At 44.1% G+C, this 26,069-nt stretch overlaps 1 protein-coding gene across 1 annotated transcript in view; it reads left to right on the forward strand.

The window, feature by feature from the left end:
- The first annotated feature begins 2,456 nt into the window (after positions 1–2,456).
- Positions 2,457–26,069, forward strand: part of DNAJC1 (DnaJ heat shock protein family (Hsp40) member C1) — a 123,394-nt gene continuing 99,781 nt past the window's right edge. Inside the window, exon 1 of the mRNA XM_083189290.1 lies at positions 2,457–2,789. Within this exon, the coding sequence (XP_083045416.1) occupies positions 2,634–2,789 (156 nt within the window). The 5' untranslated portion in view covers positions 2,457–2,633. The remainder of the gene's footprint in view (positions 2,790–26,069) is intronic.

Genomic DNA, 26,069 nt, shown 5'->3' on the forward strand with positions numbered 1-26,069 from the left:
GACACCCACAAAAGCACCGTGGGTGTAAAAACAATTTAAAAAAAAAAACCCACAACACTCTCCAAAAAAAAAAAAAAACGGTGATCAGTGATGCAACACTGATTAGCAGTGAGGGGCAGCAGGCACACAACTGTGGGTGCAACCTGACAGGGTATATATAAAAAAAGAAATAACCCTGCACCCCAAAAAAGGTGCTGATCAGTTAGTTTATACTGATCAGCACAAAAGGGGGGCAGCAGGGGGCAGCAGATACAAAATTATAGCACACAATATATATATCTCTGACACAATGACGCTGCAGCAGCAGCACAAGCAGACAGGAAGCAAGAGCAACCAGGAAGCAACCAGGAAGCACCAATAGCTGGCAGCACGGATGCCACCAACGCTGATCAGGTCAGTATAGGGCACAGATGGGCACAGAGACCGCTCTGCACGCTGTTCCTGACCGGAATGGCGGCTGCAGGGCTGTCTCCGTTACCTCATTTGAGGTGTATTGGCGGTGATTGGTCCGTCGGTCCGACGGACCAATCACAGCCTTTGGGGGCAGGTGGGGTGAGGTGGGGTGACCACCAGTGACACCCTTACACCCGGTAGTGATTGGTGCTGTACTTAACAGCACCAATCACCACCGATCCCTGTGTCACCGGCGAACGTTATTCGCCGGTACACAGAAAACGCTGTAATTGGCTGTTCACATTGAACAGCCAATCACAGCGATCGCCGATGGGCGGGGGCATCGCTGCCCCCCCTGGGCAATGAGGGAAGATGTCTGCTGTCAGGGACAGCAGACATCGTCCCTCTGTCACCGCGTCTATAGACGCGGTGACAGTTAAATGGCATGACGTACATTTATGCCATGTGTCGGGAAGTACATCCCGACCATGACGTAAATGTACGTCAAATGTCGGGAAGGGGTAAAAAAAAAAAAAAGGTTTTGTGCATGGGAGTTGGGTAGTGCTGCAGCTTCACCTATCTGCCAATGTGACAATGATTAATGGTGCTGAGCATTGGGAGTAAGTGTGCAGTGCATTTCTGGGAGTTGACTAACTCCCATGAGACTGCACAAGAGCTCAGAGGCTGAGAGGCTTGTGCTGAGCTGTGATCGGTGGAGCTCATCACATGCTTCTCAGGTCCATGGAGAACAGCAACAGCAGCGGCCTTGTCATGGGAGGGTTTTTAATAAGAGGCAGCACTGAGCCTGTGAGGTCTCCTACAGAGTAAGGTACAGATGGACTAACACTGGCTTTTCATGTGTTGTATATATATATATATATTAATCCCCCCCCCCCCAGTTACCCATTGACCAAATTTATACTACCATTACTCTGCGTTTTGCCAGTGTAATATTCTCTCGTGCAGTTTGTGGCCAGTAATGACAAGTGGGAGGGGGACCCCCTGTCTAAATTGACCCGGGCCCCCGAAAGCTTAATCCGGCCCTGCCCAAATGGGTTTATTTATCTTTTTTGGAGCACTGCTCCTCTTGTTTTTTTTTACCTATATATTTTATGTCTGATATTTCTTCATATTAGAAAAAAAAATATTTTAATATATTAATAGTGTGTAATTCATTCAGTCTATAACACACCATTTTTTTCATAACAGTATTATTTATTGGAATCATGAAGCGCAGCATCTCTCATTGAGAGAATATTTGTACATTATTATTTATTTACAGTTTCTTATATACATGGTTGGATATCTGGGTTTAACAGAAATCCAACAGCCTATAGGTGTGTAGGCACAGATATACCTGAGATCTGCGGCTGTACAGATAAGTAATCTAAAGGTGCGTACACACGGGGGCGATTTTGTGCAAAATCGCGGGAAATATGGTCGCTGAGCGACCATATTGCCCACGATGGGAGTGTGCACCGGCGATATATCGCCGGGTTCGCACTCCCGTTTTTGCCCCTGTGGTGATCGCTGGTCGCAGGAACATGTTCCTGCGACCAGCTAATTACCTCTGCTGGGCTCCCCCCGGCAGTTTCTTTTTCATCAGCGACCATCTCTGGTCGCTGATGAACAGAAGAAACTGAGCAATATATTGCTCAGCCATATATTGCTCAGCCATATATGGCTGAGCAATATATCTCCCCCGTGTGTACACAGCATTAATGCCAGATTATAAATTCTTAAAGCGCCGGTTATTTTTGGGGAATTTTTAGATGGGCCCCTTTCAGCTTTGGGCCCTGTAGCAGCTGCACTTTACCTATGGTTACTATCTATAACCATTCACTGCTGCAGTAGCTGTGCATGACTGTATGTCTGTGTGTATGAGCAGCACATTACTCAGCAGCGCAGTGATGACTGGAATAACGCAGAACGATGATTCATCACCCTAGAGCAGAAGCCTGCTGCATGTGCTCCCTCTGCATGCATTACCCTCCTGCGTCCAGCAGGGGCGCACTGTGACCACGGCGCGCCGCGGCCAGCAGCAAACCAAGGCCTAGCAGGCCCTGACTGACTCTCTGCCGTTACCTAGGAGACGTGACGTCGCCGCTCCCGCCTCCCACGCTGCTCTCCTGCAGCAGCAGCAGCAGCAGCCCCGGCTGTGACTGTGAGCGGTGTCAGGCAGCCACGTCTGCTGCTGTACTACAGAGGAGTCACAGGGGCTTCCCAGGGCCTGCTCCAGGATGTGGGGTGGCCGCCGTCTCCTCCTGCCCTGGCTGCTGCTACTGTGCTGCTCATATCTGTCACCCGCAGGGGCCTGGGACAACGGGGACCTGGAGCTGTTTGACTTGGTGGAGGAGATCCAGCAGAACTTCTATCAGTTCCTGGGGGTGGAGCAGGTAACTGAGCCTGGGGGCTGATGATGACAGCCTGGAGGTGGTGGTGCTGGTCACTAGTTACTAGTATGGAGCTGAGTGGTGTGACATTTTCACATGGAGGGTTGCACTTCTCAGCAGTGTCCCCAGGCAGAGCAGGCCCCCTGTGCCTATCAGGCAGGAGAGTACCACCCTGTGTCATTGGTATTTTGCATTTCCTAATGTGGTAATGCTGCAGTGTCATCTCTTGAGCCAACTTTGCTAAATTGGGGGAGCTGGTATAACTAGCGCCAATGACAGCATAGAGATTGGGGGTTCTCAAGCATTCCCAGCTGGTTTGGAATGGGTATGTGACATTGATTCACTATGTCCTCCATCCTGGAATGCAGGCGCCAGCATGTTGGTAAGGGTAACAACATGCTACCGTGTTCTCCGGATTGGTGTTGCCAGTGTAACGTTGCGGATAAAGCGGCATATTTGAAGTTGTTCTGGATTTTCTACTTAACATAAAGTAGCATGTTAACTTTGTCGACATGCCGGCACATCATGCTATGGTTTACATCATCACTGTGTCCTGTAACTACTTTCCAGCTGGCTCATGTAATGGCATCATGTCCTACTGCAGCGAGTGCCCATCAAGGACATCCTTGTCCCAATGAGGAGTTTGTGATGGCTCTGGGATATTTGTCTTTATATCTACAGAAAATGTGTTTTTTAACTTTTAACCACCACAAATTGGAATAGACGTATGAAGCAGTGATAAGGGAGAAGTGGCCCATGGCAACCAATCAGCACTGAAGTAACATCTATAATTTGCATAATATAAAATTATACAGAGGAACTGATTGGTTGACATAGGCCACTTCTCCTCTGGCTCACTTCTCCCTTATCACTGCTTCATACATCTCCCGCATTGTGTGGGATCACTAGTACTCACCCCCTTGAGTAAATTGTATCTTATTTGGGTTGAGCCCATTGTATATGTTTCTACCAAGTTTTGACTTTTGCTGATATTTACGATATGTACTCGGAAAACGGGTATGAGAAACTAGCAGCTGCTTTATAATGGTGATTGTATGTTTGTCATGCACTTTTCTATTTGCAGTTTACAAAGGAAAACCTGTGAGAAATACATTGTGTTGCAAAGCAGTGTGCACATAAGCCACATTTACAGTAGCTTCTAGCTTGTATATTTAAATATATACCCCTAGGGGGCTTCAAGTTAAAAGCTCCATTGTTGCCTGCAGTTCTCCACTAAATAAGGTGACTTTATAAAACTTTAAATCGAGTGTCCGTTTTAGACAGCAATGGATCTCTTTCTGTCTCACTTTTTGTGAGTGTAAAAATATGGAATGCCAACTATGTTGTTCATTCATTCGGCTACATGCCGACTAGCTTCTAGTGTTTCATTAGTTATAATGCATATTGGTGTAACTTGGTGACTTCTATTTTAAAAAAGGGGACCCTGTGAAAAATGAGGTTCTCACCTTGGTATTGTGACCTAGTCACGAATGTGGCCTGCACACCTTGAACAGTAGTGTTGACTTATTTGCAGCTCTCATGATGAAGAGGGTCTGTATGGGAGGGCGCAGCTGAGGTGACCCAACAGATGCCCGATCCATTTACTAATACCCCTTTTAAATCAAATTCCTGGATCCGACCCGGTATTTGGAACACGGTTCCAATCCAGGTCGGATCTGGGATTTTTCCCGTTTACACTGCGGTGCCGACAGGCAGTGTAAACGGGGGCGGTGCTTGGGGATGACATCATCTCCAAGCGTCGGGACCGCCGTGCTGGGGGCAAGACCAGCACCAAAGACCGTGCACTGCCAGCCCCCCCCATCCGTGAGGTGAATTGATGCCGCACACAGGCATCCATTCACCTCCTCCCCAGCTCCGCTGCTGTTTGCACAGTACAGCAGACAGCAGCGGAGGCTGTGTCTGCCCCCCACCCAACCTCCATACATGATGTTGCGGTCCGGGGGTTGGGCTCTCCCATTGCTGTAAACGGTAGCCGGGTCTGACGACCCGTCATACCCATTTACACTGCCCCTCATGCGGGTCCTTCCCGTGTTCCACCCTAGTCAGGACCAGGGTAGGATTCACGGGGAAATGGACCTGTGTCTTTTTTCAGCTACCCCTTTTACAGCGACGCTGACCGGGGTCTACGAGGCAAAAACCCATGTTCTTGACTTGGTGTAAAAGGGTTACAATACAGTATATTTGTACCACCCTGGTCAGGACCAGGGTAGGATTCACGGGGAAATGGACCTGTGTCTTTTTTCAGCTACCCCTATTACACTGACGCTGACCCAGGTCTGCAAGGCAAAAACCAGGGTTTTTGCCTTGGTGTAAAAGGGTACAATACAGTATATTCATTACTTTATAAGCAGTTTCTTATAAAGCTCAGCGTAATTATGTAGCAATTTACAATTGGACACACAGATAAAACAAAATTTGGGTTTTAACAAACATTAATAGAGGTAGGAAGGCCCTGCTCACAAATCATACAATCTATTGGGAATCTATCTACATATATATCCTAAAAATGTCAGCACTCGCCATACTTCAGATAATCCTAAAATCTTCAAGATCCACAGTGATAATTTTTTAAGAGTAGGAAATAAACCGTAAATAATTCTTACTCTTGAGAAATCATTAATGTAGTGTCTTGAGACTGAGGATGGTCTGCAAGGATGCAAAACATTGACACTTTAGTGTGGAATGTGAACGTACTGATGGAATACTGGTGTGGTAATAGAGTGATTTTATGATGGTTTTTTGAGCTATATTTACGTATTTGGACATTATTTTTGACAATAAATTTGGAAATGCCCATTTCACTCTTTAAGAGGAAGCCTTGTTGCTGATTTGTGTTAGCGCAGAGGTTATACGAATATCTTTCTATCAATATATGCTATTGGTAGAAATCTAAATCCGCTGCTATACAGGCAGCTTTATAACTGTTCCACTTGGAATGTATCACCCCATCCCACATACATTCATTGCACCTCACTTATACCCCTCTCACTTCACAGAAATAAACCGGGTCGACCTGGGTCTCTGTGCGGTGTGAAAGTTGCCTCTTCCTTTAAAACATTGTAAGAATACACATTTTCTCTTTAATCCAGTAGGGGCCACTGGAGACCTTTCACAATAGGTATAGAGGTGTGGTTAGTGGAAGCTGGCCACTTGCTAAATTTCTGAGTGTACGCATCCTCCCCCTCTAAAACCCATATTGCCCCAGTTAGAAAAATGTGCCTCGGGAGCAGGTCATGCTGGACATTGCTTTAGCTATCCAGTAGTTATTAATTATTTATTTTCAAAATTGAATTATTTAATTCTGCTCAGGCCACTGGTGAAAAATATGCTTTCTTGCCTCCACTAGCTAGAATACAATATACTGGTCGCTCTTTTCAATCCTTTCGGCCTCAGCGGTCCTTTCGAGGACATTGCAAAGGAGGATTCTTGAATCACGAGGTGGTAAAGGCCGTGCACGCCCACAGGCTGCAGCGCATCGCCAATAGGCCAAGCCACCTCGTCAACTCGTGGCATGATTGTCCCCCGTCCCACTTGGGAGCTCAGCAAGAAGTTGTCTGCTTGCTGAATACCCATCAGTAATGGGACACCTCAGGTATTGACCCTTGGCTTCGTCGGGTTGTGACATCTGGACTGGAATTTACACACTGTCCGCCAAATCGTTTTTTTTCACAACAGGGTTAACAGTTTCCCCTCAAGGACAAAAATCCTTGCGGCAAGCAATCCATTCCCTTCTGGCCTCTCACGTGGTGGTACCGGTTCCAGTACACCAAATCAAAAGAGGTTATTATTCCAATCTTTTCATGGTGTAAAAACCAGACGGTACTGCCAGACCTATTCCTAACTTAAAGTTCCTAAATCAATACATCGTATATCACAAGTTCAAGATGGAGTTCATTCATTCCATCACAGCCTCTCTGAAGCCAGACGAATTCATGGTGTCTTTGGACATCAAGGACATGTATCTTCACGTTCCCATATAGGAACCTCACCAGGCTTATCTATGCTTCGCAATTGGTCAGGACCATTTCCAATTCAGGGCCCTGCCCTTTATAAAGTCCTCAGCACCTGGGATCTTTACCAATGCACTATTAACTGGACGATCTTTTTATCAAAGCACCTTCCTGTGTCCTACTCATTAATCATGCCTTTGTGAATCACTAGATTCTGACCATTCACGGCTGGATTGTGAACTTTGCAAAGTCTTGCCTCCTACCGACATGTCGTACCCAATTTCTGGGTCTTGTCCCGGACACGGAATTTCAGAGAATTTTCCTGCCAGAGGTCAAGGTCAAAGATATGCGACAGCTGGTCAGACAAGTTCTTAAACCACCTCAAGTGTCCATACATTTCTACATCCAGGCAAAAAAAGGGGTTTTTGCCAATCGCACAGGAGGGTATAGATTTATTATGCTTGTCGGACCCCTTTATTCAGATAAAGAATAGTATTTATTATGGGGTGTGCTGCCGTTGGACAAAAGGTATAACACAATTGAAGAAAAGAAGGAGAGATTGTCACATTTAAGGCGCACCTGGAGAGAAGAAATTTATAAAATATAACTTTTATTAGTTTATTTTAAGAACTGCGACATATAAAAACACATATAAGGGTAAGACAAGGTGAGTATAAAAAGGGGAATTACTGTAACCCCGCGTAGTGTGTCCCCTCTATCCCCAATTTGTCTGTAGTGATTTGTTGTATACTGTCAGATTGGATCAGTGTATTTTAATTAACAAATATTCCTTTAATTCTTTTAATTATTTACAGGGCGAGTGGGTGTGTAGACATAGTGTTGTTTCCAGCTTCATCAGGACCAGGTCCTGATGAAGCTGGTGGCGACATGCGCGTCGACCAAACACACCTAGTGTGTCTAAGTCCCCCTTTTCCCTCCCCACTGAAATGTATTTTGATCTGTAAATCTAGATTGGCAGCACTGTACCAAACAGAGGCGAGAGATAGGTGACCGGGTGTGGATCACGGTAGCACTCACTGCTAGTGACACCACAAAGACCCTACACCCTTCCATAGCACAGGTGCACTTGTAGTCATTGTCTGGCGCGGCTTTCTCCAGCACATCAGGGAGAAGCCGGCGCGCAGGCTACACTTACACTGCAGCGCAAGTGCATGCAGCTTCCAGCGCGGCTCTCTCCCACTACCTAGGGGGAAGCTGGCAGCAGACGCAGCACCACAGGGGTTAGCACTGACTGGATGAATCCCGAGCACTACCCCTGTACTGTGTGGCACAGAGAGGTGTATCCAGTAATTGTATGTGCACAGGTGACCGACAGCGGACACCCCCGGCAATATAAATAGCCGATGACCTCAGGGGCAAACACTACACTATTCTAATAATTGTCCCCTGTGCTACATTTATACACAGTGATATGGAAGAAAAAAATACTGTTGATATCCCAGCAGAAGTGAAAGTTAGTAGACACCCACGGCATTTCACAAATAGCCGATTACTCGAGGTGTGCAAATTATAACTAACACCAATCTGCCCCACTGTGCCAACCTGCTGGAAGCAGCACTATGTCTACACACCCACTCGCCCTGTAAATAATGAAAATAATTAAAGGAATATTTGTTAATTAAAATGCGCTGATCCAATCTGACAGTATACAACAAATCACTACAGACAAATTGGGGATAGAGGGGACACACTACGCGGGGTTATTCCCCTTTTTACACTCACCTTGTCTTACCCTTATATGTGTTTTTATATGTCTCATTTCTTAAAGTAAGCTAATAAAAGTTATATTTTATAAATTTCTTCTCTCCAGGTGCGCCTTAAATGTGACAATCTCTCCTTCTTTTCTTCAATTGCATTTCTACATCCATTTATTGGGGGAGATGGATGCAACCTTTCTGGCCCTGCAGTTTTGTCGGTTTCACTCCAGACCATTTCAGCTGGACCTACTGTCCCAATGGTTGGGTTCCCATCTCTTCCTACATCAGTTGCGTCTTTCTCCTTGGGCCAGAGTGTTTCTTCTTTGGTGGACCCACCAATCCAGGCATCTCCTCTAAGGCAGAAGATTTGCACTGTGGGATTGTATCCTTCTGACCACAGATGCGAGTCCCCCGGGGTGGACAGTTGAGAGGCCAACTTTCTGAATCACCAGGATCTTCATCCTGCCTAGTATCCCATCCCTCTTTGTCAAATTGACTGCGCTACCCTCTCCAGCTAGAGTGTATTCTGTCAATGATCAGGGCCTCTGCTAACTACAGTGGTCTCCTTCCTGTTTTGCATTCTTCAGGTCAACCTTGCATGTATTGTACATGGGGACGGGGGGTGGGGGGGGATCTTAGAATGCACACCCTAATTACATGAGGTGCTATCATGCTGGGACTTGTAGTTCTGCAAAAAAAAACACATGGTGCAGATGCACACTCCATGTTATTAATCAAATCAATAATAGAGGTTCTTGGTATATGTATTGTACATGTTCTGTTCCTATAACTGATTTCTTTTGTTTTAGGATTTTTTTTTTATTGTTTTAAGTTTAGTTGCATCTCTTAAATAAGAGATGACAATAATGATGAGAAATTGACCGATATGGTATGTCCGTTACTTCTCATCATCAGTTAATTCTTGTATATTTTTCAGCTCTATAATAGCTTTTGTAAAATAAACAGTATAAAAATTCCTGTCAGTTGACCAGAGATTAAAAGATTGAGGAGGGGGGGGGGGGGGGGGGGGGGTGGTGGTGGTGTGTAAGTAAGTAGACCAATTTACGGGAAGCCTGATGAGTAATTCATCCTTTTCTGCCAGGCCCATCGTACAGAAGCGATCAGTGATAGTGTGGTACCTATTTTGGCTTGACAGAATGGTGTTTAGTGCAGGGCACAATTGTTGCTCGGTACAACTCTTGCTATCTTAATGTCCAGCTAAGTGGTCAGGAGCCCAGTGACGCGTTTCTGTATACTAGGTGATTTTTTTTAAAAAGATGTAAGGTAATTCAACTTATTGGATAAGTCAACTGCAGTGCTGGACATAATGAGTCCTGTTCATAATCAATTTTATTTGAATATTGCTTTCAGTGTGGAACAAGACTTGTGGTATGCACTCTACCCTAGATAGTTCCAACGTATTCATTTATTAACTTAATATGTGTGGGACATATGTAGTCTAAGAACAAGACCACTTTGTCATGATTAGCTGTATATCCTATTTTATGTATTTATACACTGTACAGCGCTAAATAATGGCTCAATGATCCAGATCTCTTAAAACATTTATGGAACAGATGTATTGTTCTAACTGTCTTCTAACTGTCTTCTAACTGTCTTCTAACTGTCTTCTAACTGTCTTCTAACTGTCTTCTAACTGTCTTCTAACTGTCTTCTAACTGTCTTCTAACTGTCTTCTAACTGTCTTCTAACTGTCTTCTAACTGTCTTCTAACTGTCTTCTAACTGTCTTCTAACTTGCTATACAATCTGAGCTTTCTACAGTTTAATATGCCAACTAGCTGCAATTATATTCACACTCCTATTTAGGGAAGGGAACTGACTTCTGAATTTATAAAAAAAACAAAAACAAACAAACTAAAAAAAAAACCCTACGTACCCTAACCCAACAACTGCTGAATTATCACCCTTGGGCTGGGCTTAACAAATCATATAAATGTTGCGATGTTGAACTTTCCAGCACAAAATAAAGTGATATCACAAAAATATGTTTTTTGGGGGATAAAGGAGAGATGACTGCCCACACGTGTATGATGGGTACTTTTCACCACAATTTCTGAACTACAGGACAGTTCTATAGGAGATGACCTAAAGATCCAGGTCCCATAATGAGAAACCTTTGTACAACTACAGTCTCTTATTCCACCAATCCTAGCCTTCAGCCTATGGCCCTTTTTCTGGTTCACATTCAAAGGTAAATTCCTTCTCAAATGGACAAAACCATGTGCACTGCAGGGGGGCAGATGTAACTTGTGAAGAGAGAATTAGATTTGGGTGGGGAGATCTATATTGCAGTGTAACAATAAAGCAGTCAGTATTTTCCCTGCACAGAAACAAAATAACACCCAAATTTTATGCTGCTTTCACACTGCAGAAACGGGTAAACACCCGGTATTCTTAAACAGGACTTTAAAACGGGTCTGAGCCTGAAGACCTTTCAAATTGCAGGTGAAAACCGTTGTAAAAAGCATTTAATACCATTCACACATTCAACCCGTTTAACCCCCAAGGGACACGTTTCAAGCCATAGAAATAGAGCCGTTCACACTGCCCTAAAAACGGCTCAGAAACGGATAGGACCCTGCTTTTTAACTGTTTAAATAATACGGGCATTTGTTAAATGGTTAAAGCACCCTGGAGCTCACACTGCAGCTCTAGCCGTTTTTAAAAGGAAAAAACGGCAATATACCGTTTAAGAGCTGCAGTGTGAAAGGGGTATAACACTCTGCACATGTTACATCTGCCCCCCCCCCCCCCCCCCCACAGTGCACATGAATTTAACCATTTGAGAAGGAATTTGCCTTTGCAAGTTAACCATATTGTGGTTAGTAACTGCACTAATCTGCATGTCTCGGGCCTGTCCCGAATGGCTATTTTATATTATTGTTAATGGTTTCAATAATTTTAATATATTTTAAAACTAAATCTTCCTGAATGATTAATCTGCCCATAGAATGGCTTTATTCATGCATGAATGTAAAACTGAAAAGGAACACTTCAGGTATCTGTATAATATGCAGCTAAAACCTTTAAAGCAAATTTATTTTTCAAGGCTGTTTGCTTTAGACATTACTATAACTCAATAGACATCAGTAACTCCCTCTCCCAACGTATTTGCTTCACTGTATTATACTGCAGTTCTAACCTCACTTTTCTATCCTTCCATTTCCGGCATCCAAGTTCTCTATTATCTTAAAACTCTGTAATCCTTTTCAACTCTTCAATTTCCTTACCCAACACTAACCCCCCCCCCCCTACCCCTGCACGATTTCTGGTCTTTCTGTCTAGCAGGGCATTGAAGGATCAGACAGGAGAGCATGGGTAGCGCAGGTTCTGGTTTGTATCAGAAGATAGGATGCCAGGCAGCCAGATAAATACACAGGAAATACTGTTAGCAGACTCTGGTGGCTGCGTGCTTGCATTTAGATGTGGAAATTGTTCCTCTCTTGCCCATTGTTGGTGTATGAGCCTACTACACATGCAGGCAGATCCCACTTTTTCCCAATCTGTGAGCTTTGTATTATAAGTTTAGCATGAAGCGACAGGTACGGTTATATTGAACACTATTTTGTATACATTATATGAAGAACTGAAAAATCTACTTCTCTTGTACATAACATATTTCTAGCTGAGAATAGAAAAAAAAAAGTCAGAAGCGTGGCGAGCACAGCAGAACACGTCTTCCGACGGTTTAATTCCCCCACTATCCACGTCGGCGTGGAGTTGATTTTATATAGTGTGGCAAGCGCAGCGAGCCACTAAGCCCGAAGCGTTGCGAGCGGACGTGGAATACATGTAAAGTAATCCGCGTGTAGTAGGCGAATACACCAACAATGGTCAAGAGGAACAATTTCCGCATCTACATGCAAGCACGCAGCCCCCAGAGTCCTCTCACTGTATTTCCTGTGTATTTATCAGGCTGCCTGGCATGGCATCCTATCTTCTGATACAAACCAGAATCCCATGCTCTTTATGCACCCATGCTGTGCACTTTATTTATTAACTGTTATTTCCTCTACCTCCCCATGGCAGCATACTTCTGGGTTACGCCCTCTTGGGTAGATATCTGGAAAGGAACAAAAAGACACTGCCCCTATATAAGGACCTCCTCCCCTGGGCTCTGTGTCTTTTTTTCCTTTCCGGGTAGATGAATGGCTTACCCTGTGAAGATGCTGCAGCTGACTACACTGCCGAGTGCAGTAAGGGGTAATGGCATGGAAGAACCCCCGCTGTCAAGTGCAGTAAGGGGCGTTCGTCTGCTGGAGTTCCCCGCTGCCTAGTGCGGTGGTGGGTAGTGGCTCCGGTATCCGAGCTAGAGTGTTTTCCAAACAGGCGCCGCTCGAGCGGCGTCTGACGTCACGGAGGCGACGGAGACAGCGGGAGCAGAGCACCGAGATCTGGCGTCTGATGTCATCGCCGGGCGCCGCGGCGTCCGGCGTGAGCACAGGATACCGGAGGGGGATTGCAAGGTATAAGAAACCCGTGCGGACATGGCGGCGGATGGTCTCCTTGGTACCAGCAGACTGGGGTAAGGTCCCGCAAGGCAGCAGCGCTGCTGGGACATGGCTGTTGTCTATATCATGGCTATAAACTGTGACTAAAAGAAAAAATGTCATTGCAGCAGGTTATTTGTTGCTGAGGCTTGGCATAATGGAAGAAGAAAAAAAAGCAGCTTGTTAAGTCAGGGTAAGCCAGAAGGATAAGATGTGGTTATAGGGTCTATTATGCTGATTGAGTACAGCAGGTTTAAATCTGGTTTTTGTTTCTGTTAGGTCTGAAACTGGTAAAGAGAAAAGTAAAGTTAAAACTAAGCATAAAAAGAAATGTTCAACTTGTGAAACTATTGCCTGAAAAATGTTCAGGTTCTGTATGTAACAAATGCAGAGGTGCGCTGCAGATGGGACCTACACAGATAACAGAACTAGTTAAGTTGTTAAAAACCGAGCTGGCAGATACCTTTGTGACAAAGGAAGATTTAACCAGAACATCAGTGAAAAGGCAGAGGGCAGTACTTTCTGACTCAGATGATTCAGAGGCAGGGCCCGCAGGCAAAACAGAGGAAGAGACTGAGGAAGGAGAGATCTTTCAAGAGAAAGAGGGTACAGATTTCAACCCAGATCTGTTAGACAATTTACTGTGTCTTATTCACAAGTCTCTTAATATAGAAGACCCCCAGGTGGAGGGGAAACTTCAAGACCTTCTGTTTAAAGATAAAAAGAAGGTTAAACAATTTCCGTTGTCTAAAACATTAAAGGATGTAGTTGATGAGGAATGGAGTCATCCGGACAAAAAAGTAGCGGTACCTTTTAAGGGTATCCAAGATGTACCCCTTTGACCCCGAGCAGGTTAAAAGGTGGGACGAAGCGCCCAAAGTGGACGCGGCAGTTGCCCGTATATCGAGGAAAACGACGCTCCCATTAGAGGATGCAAATATATTTAAAGACTCAATGGAGAGGAAGATTGAAATGAATTTAAGGAAGCAGCATGAAACCCTAGGGGCTTCCATGAAGGCCTCATCAGCTATGGCGGTAACAACGAGGGTTTTGCGGTCATGGTGCCAAGATTTGGAGTCCGACATGCTGGATGGCATTAAAAGAGCCGAGTTGATGAAAGTAGTACAAAACATACAAGTGGCTGTTGAATTCCTATGCGACGCATCGCTCTATATGGTGCGATTAGCAGCTAGATCCAGTGCTACAACTGCGGTTACGAGAAGGGCCTTATGGCTAAAGCCATGGGCAGCAGACAATCAATCTAAAAATAAATTAATTTCCCTACCTTTCCAAGGAAATTATTTGTTCGGGCAACAGTTGGATGAGATTATTACTAAAGTGTCCGGGGGTTAGTCGGTATGGCTACTCCAGGATAGGGCTGCAAGAAGAGGTGCATTTACTAAATCGCCTCGGTACCAATCAACAGAATTTAAAGAAGCAAAAACCTACAGGCCTGGCAGAGGTTTTCGCAGACCTTGGTTTGGCAATAGAACCAATTTTCGTGGCCAAAGGGGCAGAGAAGGCAGGTTTGCCTTCTGTCAAAATCAACAATGACGCCAGAGAGAAAGTGGGCGGCAGGCTGCTGCATTATCAAGAAGCCTGGCGTCAATCAATAAAAGACAAATGGGTGTTAGAGGTGATAACCTCAGGATACAAAATAGAATTTATTACCGTACCAGGAAGTTGGATGGAGGAGTCACCTATTCCAAGCAATTTGGAAGAAAGGTCGGCTCTGTTCAGCAGTCTGCAAACAATGATAGAGCAAGGAGTAGTCAAGAGAGTCCCCAAACAGTGCGAGGATCTGGGGTGGTTCTCAAGATTCTTCGTAGTAAAAAACCTTCGGGGGGGTTCAGGACTATTCTAGACTTAAGAAGGCTAAATACTTATGTCCACGTGAAGAAATTCAGGATGGAATCGATACGATCCATATTGCCGGACATAGAAAAAAGGGTGTTTTTAACCACCATCGATTTAAGAGATGCATATTTACATGTCCCGATATTCATAGGGCATCAAAAGTTCCTCAGATTCCGTATAAAACAAATCACTTATCAGTTCACATCGCTGCCATTCGGCCTCTCAACCTCTCCAAGAACTTTCACAAAAATATTGGTTGTACTAGTGGCAAATCTCAGGATACAAGGTATATCAATTTGGCCGTATCTAGACGACCTTCTAATCGTGGCACAGACAGAAGAGATGGCAGTGATACACACACAAATAGTGGTAAATTACCTCAAGCAACATGGATGGCTGATCAACTGTCAGAAAAGTCAGCTAGAACCGGCACACAAGGTAAAATACCTCAGAGTCATTCTGGATACAAGAAGAATGATAATAAAGTTAACAAAGGACAGGCGTCTGAAGCTGTTAGAGGAAGTAAAAAATCTGTTAAGAAAAAAGGCGGTGTATTCAGAAGAATGCATGCGAGTGTTGGGTCTTATGTCGGCAGCTTTAGACACCGTGCAATGGGCCAGGTTTCACACGAGAACACTGCAAAATTGTTTCTTAAGTCAGTGGGATGGCGACGCAAAAAACAGAAAACAGAGGATATACCTATCAAAAGGGGCAGTCTCAGACCTGCTTTGGTGGTCAAAGGTGCAGAGGCTAACCAAGGGAAGGTCATTCGCAACCAGACCTCAAGTTATAATAACTACAGATGCCAGCGGAACAGGCTGGGGTGCTGTGTGCGAGGAAAAATCAGCACAGGGGGAATGGAACCGTGCAATGAGTCAGAAACATTCAAATGTGAGCGAGATGCGGGCAGTATTTATGGCATGTCAAGCATTTCAAGATTTACTATGGGACAAAGACCTGGTAATAAGATCAGACAACCAGTCAGTGGTTATGTATATAAACAAACAAGGAGGTACAAGGAGCCAGAAGCTGATGGCAGAAGTGGCAATGGTCTTAAAATGGGCAGAACTTCATGTCAGGAACTTGACGGCGGTGTTTGTTGCAGGGAAAGAAAACTTCAGGGCAGACGCTCTGAGCAGGCACAAACTAGCCCCAGGAGAATGGGAACTGTCGCCGGAGGTATTCGCGCAGTTAACACGAAGATGGGGAGTGCCAGAGCTGGACCTGATGGCGACAGCAAGCAATGCGAAGGAACCGATTTTTATCTCCAGGCATTGGGAACCGACAGCATGGCATACAGACGCGCTGACAGCAAAATGGAATGTGGAACTAGCGTACGCGTTTCCTCCATTTCCAATTATTCACAGACTTCTGAACAAGATACAGAGAGAAAAGGCCACGGTAATAGCGATATTGCCATATTGGCCAAGGAGACCATGGTTCGCCAAACTTGTCAAAATGGCAATAGACGGGCCATGGGTACTACCCAATCAAAGAGACTTAATCCGACAAGGTCGGTATTATCAGCATCAGCCACCCAGTTGGAGCCTGGCGGCCTGGTTACTGAAACCAGGACACTAAAAGGAAAAGGCTTTTCTCAGAAAGTAGTAGACACTCTACTAAAGGCAAGAAAGGTGTCGACATCGACTACTTATTATAGAATATGGAGTAAATATGTCTACTTTTGTAAGGAGAATAATAGAAATCCAAGGTTAATACCAACCATTCTCGACTTCTTACAACTGGGGTTGGAAAAAAAAGTTGGCGGCAAATTCACTGAAGATTTCGGCCATTGGGGCAATGCTGGACATTAAAATTGCAGATAACAAGTACATACAAAGATTTGTACAGGCAATCAAAAAGATCAGACCAACATTTCATGATCCATTGGCCCCATGGGATCTCAACATGGTCCTAAACGTGTTGACGGAGGCACCGTTTGAACCAATAGAGGAAATATCGATCAGTTATCTTACTACTAAAGTGGTCTTTCTTGTGGCTATCACATCGGCAAGGAGGGTATCCGGGCTCAAAGCGCTGTGGGTAGAAGAACCCTTCCTAAACTTCTTCGAAGATAAAGCGGTGCTGAGGACAAACCCTACCTTTTTTGCCGAAGGTAGTTTCCAGCTTTCATCTCAACCAGGAAATAATACTCTAAGGAAGAAAGGCTACACAACCTAGATGTGACTAGGGCTCTAAAAGCTTATAGAAGTAGAGTGGAACCCTTTAGGAAATCAAAAAGGCTATTCGTGCTAATGGAAGGTAGAAATAAGGGGCTGGGAGCTACAAAAACTACCATATCCAGATGGATTAAAATGTGTATAAGAGAGGCGTACAAGATTAGAAATTTGGAGGCCCCAGGAGGGCTGAAAGCCCATTCTACCAGGGCCTTAGCAGCTTCCTGGGCAGAGAAAGAGTCGGCGTCAATAGAAGAAGTGTGCAGAGCAGCGTGTGGGTCATCTGCACATACGTTTACCAGACATTACAGAGTGGACGTTAGGGCATCGCAGGATGCCAGTATGGGAAGAAAAATATTAAGTGCAGTTGTGCAATAGAAGGAATGTATACTGGAGAAGCTATATATTCCACGGATGGAGATGGTGGAGTAACCGTATCCTTTTTTGTTGTTCTATTATGTATTATGTGCCCACCCAGTGAAATAAACTGCTTGGGTATACCCAGAAGTATGCTGCCATGGGGAGGCAGAGGAAAGTACAGATTAGTACCTATTAATAGGCTTTCCTCTACTCCACCATGGCAGCCGTTTTCCCTAACCCGTGTGGTGTATTTAAGTGATGTATAAAGCTTTATAATTTAAGACACAGAGCCCAGGGGAGGAGGTTCTTATATAGGGGCAGTGTCTTTTTGTTCCTTTCCAGATATCTACCCAAGAGGGCGTAACCCAGAAGTATGCTGCCATGGTGGAGTAGAGGAAAGCCTATTAACAGGTACTAATCTGTACTATAGCGCCCACATATTCTGCAGCGATTTACAGGGAATATTTGAACATTCACATTCCCTGCCCTAGAGGAGCTTACAATCTATATTTCCTACCACATATACACGCACACATTAATTTTAGGGTTAATTTTTTGTTGGGAGACAATAAAACTAGTTATATTTTTGGATTGTGGGAGGAAACAGGATTGCCCGGAGGAAACCCACGCAAGCACAGGGATAATATACAAACTCCGCACAGTTAGGGCCATGGTGGGAATCGAACCCATGACCTCAGTGCTGTTAGGCAGTAATGCTAACTATTACACCATCCGTACTGCCCCATATTAGAACGATGTATAGTAATAAAGGACAGAATCTCATTACATCCTTCATTCCCTTGCATGGTGCCAAATGCAATAACATCTGATTGGCCGTGTAGTGTAGCCAATCGCATGCGACCGACCACCAGAGCGTGGACATTGGTTGTATGCACTCTGCGATATGACCGATATGTTGTTTCAATTTGGCCAGAAACAACAGATCAGCCTACGAAAGCTCCAGTGTATACGTGGCTTTTCCGTGACAGTACAATAGCCCTCTATAACAAGGCATGGTAGGCCTCCATATTGTTAAAGTTTGCCCTGTATCAGCAACAGTTGGGCTGCACACTATTTGTATATCACAAACATCCAGCAAGGGTGACTGTCAACAGACAGCCACCTGATTCCAACATTGTTCTGGATCTAGGATTGAAATAACTTTCCAAATAACAACCCCCACACATCACCTGACACCTTGTTACAGTGTTTTATTCTGTTTCAAAGACGTAGAGACATACAATATACTAACTTGTTTTCATTGTGTGTGTATAACTTTTTTTTATTTATTTTTTTATTGTAAATTTAGCTTTCTTGCCCCAGGTTTTGACGTTCTAGTAAGTCAGAACAACTCCTGGCTGCACACAATACAAGATTGTAAGCTTGCGAGCAGGACCCTCATACCTTTGACTGTCTGTAAATACCCAGTTTCTTGTATCACTGTCTCCTGTTGTAAAGCGCAATGGAACATGCTGCGCGATATAAGAAATTGTTAATAAATAATAACAATACGTGCTCTTGCCTAGAAAATTGATTTTAAGTGCAGTGTAAAAAGGTGTTTTCATCACGCATCCTGACACGCCATGTTTGTCAGAACGCCTGAATTGACTAGCTATTAAGGACTGTAATATGCATACATTGGTTAATGCCGACCTTTCTATTTACTTAAGTGATGTTAACAAGTAGCATAATGGTATAACACGGAAAGATGGATGTTGGCTGACTGGCGTGTTAAATATGCTTTTAGAATGAAAACGTTTACATTTGTATGTCAGATTTACTTTGCATAATACATCTAATGCTTTGTACAAGTTAATAATGACAACCCTTGTCCTGGTTTCTTTAACACTCAGGTTTTTTATTTTAGTGAAGGCACATTCCAGGGTTAATGGCTCTTGAGATTTAGTGTTAATGCATTTCCTGGGGCCAACCACAATGTGACCTGATTCTGGAGCCATCAAATCATAGCAGTACGGTAAACATCCGTTTATCTATTTGCTTTACATTAGTCACACCAGGCATGGATTGCACATTATACGTTACTTTCACAACTAACTGGTACACGCCTCATACAGTAGCATGGTAAGAACTTCTAGTTCCTAGATTTATATTTAGACATTGCGTTAAGAACCTAGGGCCTGATTCAGAGGTGGTCACAAGCACCCATTGTTTTACTTATTCACATGTGTTCTGATGGTTCCAATAGGCGTTCCCTGGTGGTGACAGGGAGGTACCTCCAGAGGGCAAGAATGTTGGGGGCTGCACCAATCTATTTTGATGTAGTACCGCTGACCCCTGGGGACACTGTGCACTTTTCATGTTGACTGAATGTATGTCAATTTATTGGATGTCGACCTTTTGACCATGTCAGAATAATGTATGTCCTACATTGGGTTGTCCCAATGACCCATACCCAAAGGAACATGTGTGAGTTTGGGAGAGTTTTCCAGGAGAGGCAGATGGCTGTAGTGTAAGATAAAGTAAGGAGGAATTCCAAATGGTACGATGTTCTAACTAACAGAAGTGTCCATATGTGGGGTGCGGCACAGGTAAGTGTTAGATCTACATGAGTATTTTGAGGTGTAGTTTGATGTTTATGAATGGATGGTAGCCATGTAAGTGAGGCTGAGTGATTTATATAGGGATTTGTGGGATATAAGGGAGCCAGCTTCGGCACGTACAAGTGGCACTGCTGGGGGGGGAGGAATGGTCAGACTTGCCACTGCTTTACATGAGGGAAATGCCATGTAGAACGCAGTGGACGTTGTTATGATTCTTTAGAACAGTTCCAGAATTGTTCTTTAATTGCTCGATTATAGACGACAACACTTCAGTGATCTTCAGTCCAATCCTTTTATATGGAATTTTCTGACACCTCATCGATCACTTTGGCTATATACATTGAATGAAATTGGTTCTGTTGGTTATAATAACAGTAGCACAGTAAGTGAATGGAGAAGGCTATCCGTAACATTGAGCCGTAACAGATGTGTACTGATGTTGAAGGCATAGAGTAAATGCCTTCCGACCCGGACGACTTTAGCCATACCGACCGATTTCAGGTGTCAACCTAATGTATGCGGGCCGTCATTGAGTTGACCCTATGACCCATACAGCCATTACTGCAGAGTGCACAGCATGTGGTCAGGAAGTCTCTTGGCACCTTACAGCCTGTTCTAACCGAATGGTTGAGCTGGTACTTTCCTTGGCACTGCACAAGTTTGATACTGTCCTGGTAATTATGTGTATAGTGTGAAAATTAGCAGTTGTGCTTTTAAATGTCGTCTTTGTACCGATTGTTGTATTTTAATGGCCATGTTTCTGCATGATATAAATATGATCAACAAATGTATATGGATGATAAAAATGGTCACAATAGACATAACTCGGCATATCCATTGATTATCCATCGTCAGGAAATATCTAACTTTCCCATTTTTAATAAGATTTGACAAATACATGCATACTATATGTTAGTAAGTATGGACCTGGAATCTACACTGGTATTCCTAGCTCCTGAATGTTTAACGCATGCTTTTAGTATGGATATACGTCTAAAACCGTCACTGTATTCTGTACATACTGTAATAAAACACCAGCCATGGAATGAGCTGCCAAATATAATAATATACAGATAATAATACAATAACAGATGTGTGCCTAGATCCCATACAGTATGTAATACAATACACTCTCCACTGGTCAAGCTCCCACATAAAACACACCAGCCACAAGCTGACACCCCACATACAATGCAGTACCAACCACGGGCTGATTCCCCACATACAATGCAGTACCAACCATGGGTGGACGCCCCACATTCAATGCAGTACCAACCACAGGAGGCTGATTCCCCACATACAAGGCAGTACCAACCACAGGAGGCTGACGCCCCACATACAGTGCAGTACCAACCACAGGCTGACACCCCACATACAATATATTTGTTGGCAAGCTGCTCAATCAGATTGTGATGTCACTCAGGTGCCAAAAGGGAGGGGTAATTCTGGTTAGAAAAAAACATTTTGTATCCCAATTGCACACTGAGTGAGAAATATACCTGCTCACCACTCTACCCCATCCCTTCTCTTTATCTGGTGCTCAGTCCGCCCATGCAGCTCTTTGGCCAGGGGCGAAATTAAGATATTTGAAGGCCCCATAGCAAAAGTTTGTAAGAGCCCCTATGTACCAACTAATGGAGAAAAGTGTGTATACCACATATTACGTACACCGTAAAGGTGACCCCCCTTCAATTCTGGGCCCCATAGCAGCTGCACCCCTTGCGTGGTAGTTATGCCCTTTTCTGTGGCTTCTCCTCTGTTCTGCGCCCCCTTCACCCCTGTTCTTACTTGTACCCATACTTATCATGCTCCTGCCAGACATGTGAAAGTCCTTTGGATAATTATTTTATAGATGTAAATTAGGTACTTGTGTACTAGCACGGCGCCCACGATATTTGGTCGCACAACTTTTAATCGCATCGCATCACATCACATGGCATACACCCGATGCACTGTGATGCGATTTAAAATTGTATAAGGCCCCTATAAGATGTTTAATTGTATAAGCACCCTAAAGGGGGCTTACAATGTTAAATGCACCACCGCTATGAACGTGAACCTGAAACGTGGCGAGCGCAGCGGTACGCGTCCTCTGACCTTTTCATACCCCCACTATCCACGTCGGCGTGGAGTTGATTTTATATAGTGTGGCGAGCGCAGCCAGCCACCGCGCCCGAAGCGTGGCGAGCGCAGAGTAATACCTGTGAAGTAATGCGCGTCCCCTCACAGGGCTCGCCACGCTTCGGGCTCGGTGGCTGGCTGCGCTCGCCACACTAAATAAAATCAACTCCACGCCGATGTGGATAGTGGGGGTATGAAAAGGTCAGAGGACGCGTACCGCCGCCCCTCGTGGGCTCGCTGCGCTCGACACGCTTCGGGTTCACATTCATAGTGGGGGTGCATTTAACATTGTAAGCCCCCATTAGGGTGCTTATACAATTTAACATTGCATGGCATTGTATGCCATATACAATGGTATACAATTTTAAATGGTATACCATCGGGTGTCAATCGCGTAACATCGCATCGCATGCCTTATGGTCTGTGATGCGATGGGCGCCGTGATAGTACACAAGTACGGTAAATTAATATATATACGGTCTGCACTGACTTCTGTATTGTTTTATCCTATTGTATGGCACTACAGAACACTTGTGGTGCCTTTATACATACGAATTTCCCCTACTGTCTTATGTTAATTAAAAGGCAATATATGTGCTAATATCACTTTATTTTTATGCCAAGATCCTCAGTCCGTTATTCATATCAAGTACAGAGATAATTTGAGACTGTAGTGAGCAACCAAACACAGACTGTTATTATCCTCTAATTCAGAATAATGTGGTTTACAGCTCCAAGAATCAAGCACCCTCATTTTTTGTGACCTAACTTAATTATGTAATTATTCATGGTGACAACTTTATGCTTACAGCAATCCCAATATAAAGTATTATTTAATGCCCTGCGGCCTGCGCTGTTCAACTTCTGCCGCATGGAGGCCAACATTACACCTCAGTGTCGGTTTTATTGATTTTTTGGTACTCTTTACTTAGAAGGGCGCCCACGATTTTGATCGTGGGCATCGTTAGTAAAAAATCTCGGGCATCTCGGGGATTGAATGCACTAAAAAATCGGGTGCGATCAACCGACGAGATGCCCGAGATTTCCCATAGGGAACAATGTTAAATGTCTCAATTGACCTAATTTTCCTGTTCAATGCCTCAATTGACCCGATTTTTCCATAGGAAACAATGTTAAATGGGCCACAGAGGCCAAATAGGCACCCTGAAGTGTATAATGGCCACCCGAATTGTTAACGCCACCCCACGATCAACGTCAACCCGATGCGTGGCGAGCGCAGCGAGCCCGCGAGGGGCGGCGGTACGCGTCCTACGACCTTTTCATACCCCCACTATCCACGTCGGCGTGGAGTTGAGAATAGAAAGTGTGGCGAGCGCAGCGAGCCACCGAGCCCGAAGCGTGGCGAGCGCAGCGAGCCCCGCGAGGGTACGCGGACAGCTGTGAAGCCCGCGAGGGGACGCGGATACCTGTGAAGGTATCCGCGGCCCCTCGCGGGGCTCGCTGCGCTCGCCACGCTTCGGGCTCGGTGGCTCGCTGCGCTCGCCACACTTTCTATTCTCAACTCCACGCCGACGTGGATAGTGGGGGTATGAAAAGGTCGTAGGACGCGTACCGCCGCCCCTCGCGGGCTCGCTGCGCTCGCCACGCTTCGGGTTGACGTTGATCGTGGGGTGGCGTTAACAATTCGGGTGGCCATTATTCACTTCAGGGTGCCTATTTGGCCTCTGTGGCCCATTTAACATTGTTTCCTATGGAAAAATTGGGTCAATTGAGGCATTGAACAGGAAAATCGGGTCAATTGAGACATTTAACATTGTTCCCTATGGGAAATCTCGGGCATCTCGTCGGTTGATCGCACCCGATTTTTTAGTGCATTCAATCCCCGAGATGGGCGCCCTTCTAAGTAAAGAGTACCGATTTTTTTTTTGTGTGTGAAAACATTTGTTATTTATACCCAAAAATTTTTTTACAGTTGTGTAAAATGTTCAGTTATTCAACCCTTTTGTGGGAAAACTCCACATTCATGAGGACAAAGGCCAACCATTTATGAGGAACTTGACACATCACTGAGGCAATTTCTGGTTCATTACTAAATTGATGGTTTTACTGCAATAAATTTGCTTTTTGCTACTACTTAGACGCTATAGCGTCTAAGTACAGTGCCAGCAAACTGCTTATTTAGATGCTTTAGCGTCTAAATTTAGATGCATCGCAAACAAGGGTGCATCTAAATTTAGTATAGGGGTGCAGCATTATCCCAAAAAATACACAGACCAAAAAAATGTGAAAAACACTAATAAACCTGTTGACAATGACACTTGTCGACGTAACAGCTGTTGACCTAGTTTATTTCACTATCCACACCAGCCCGAAGCGTGGCAAGCGGACGCGTTACTCGTCCTGCCGACTTTTTCATACCTCCACTATCCACGTCGGAGTGGAGTTTATTTTATAAAGTGTGGCGATTGCAGAGAGTTAATGTTAAGAATTTTCATTATGTGTATGTATATATATATATATATATATATATATATGTATGTATGTATGTATGTATGTATGTATGTATTTATTAACAGTTTCTTATATAGCGCACACAGATTCCGCAGCGCTTTACAGAGCATAGTTATAATCAAAAACACATAACAAATTACAGTACAAGACAGTTTAGGACAAGTTGGTCGACACTATATAGTGTCGAAATTAGGGCGCTATATGCAATTTATAGCACAGAAAAAAGTGTTTTTAAACAGTAATTGGTGATATATAAATAATATATACTATAAGAGCTGCAGTGTACAAATGTGGGTACACTGCAACTGATCTCTAGCTGGAAATATAGTATAACCAGCTGAGAATCAGAGGAAAAATGTATACAACAGAAAAGGGGTGAAGTATGTATGTATGTATGTATGTATGTATGTATGTGTGTGTGTGTGTATATGTGTGTATGTGTATATATATATATATATATATATATATATATATATATATATATATATATATATATGTGTATGGCAAACTGCACACTTAAATATAATCTTGCGGGTGCAAGGGCCACTTGAAGGTTAATGTAAGAAAATATAGGAAGCCAGCACATCCAAATTAATGAAGATAAATTATTTTATATAGTCGAAAAGAGTTCAATTGAAAACTGAATCCAAAAGAAGGACACACCAAGCATGGTGCAAACACAGCATACAGTTCAATGGATACATGTTACCAAAAAGTGGCAAAGTGGCAGCATGGTGGTCCAACCAGAGGGTCACTGATGCCCGACGGCCGTTTCGGTGCTTTCCCACCGTCCTCAGGAGCAGAAGTGACCTCTAGCTAAGACCGGGTATTTAAAGCATACATAATCACAGATTATCATTTACACCTGCTAGCCTGTTTAGTCTCTTACCCCATAGCCGCAAATCAATCTCCCATACACAGCCGGATGTGTCATGACGTAGGAACCTACGTCATGACACATCCGGCTCAGGACGCCTGCTCACGCAGCTGATCATACACACTGGATTCAGCATGAGTATGGGAGATTGATGAATAGAACACTGACCCATTATAGTCATGCAGGAAGTGACGCATTAGCCTCTCTCCCTATATATACCCAGTCCATTTCTCAGTCATTCACTTTTGTGGAGCCTAGCAGTACACTCTCTATTGACTGGAAGATTAAGTAAGTTATTTACCATCACAAAATCCCTACAATAACTTAAGCTTTGAAGTCACGGCTCAATATTAGCAATTGACACTTTTTGTATGTGGCCAATTTTGGGCCATTGTAGTCATGATCTAATTGATATTTTGTATATTGTAACAGTATTTTATTAAATGGATAATGCCTACTATTGGAACCCGCGAAATGGGTCAGCAGGCACAAAGTATTGGCTTCCATATGTCTATACCTAATTCATGTCAGCTTGGCAGTAACCATTCCCCAGTATTATTTATGTTGGTTGTTTTAAACCTTCCATCAGCTAATCGGGTTTATATTTCATTTCCATTATCAGATACCTTTTGCACGTCCAAAAGCCAAGAAATTTA

The sequence above is a fragment of the Crinia signifera genome, chromosome 5 (assembly GCF_055691185.1).
Source record: "Crinia signifera chromosome 5, ASM5569118v1, whole genome shotgun sequence".
In the NCBI taxonomy this organism is placed as follows: domain Eukaryota; kingdom Metazoa; phylum Chordata; class Amphibia; order Anura; family Myobatrachidae; genus Crinia; species Crinia signifera.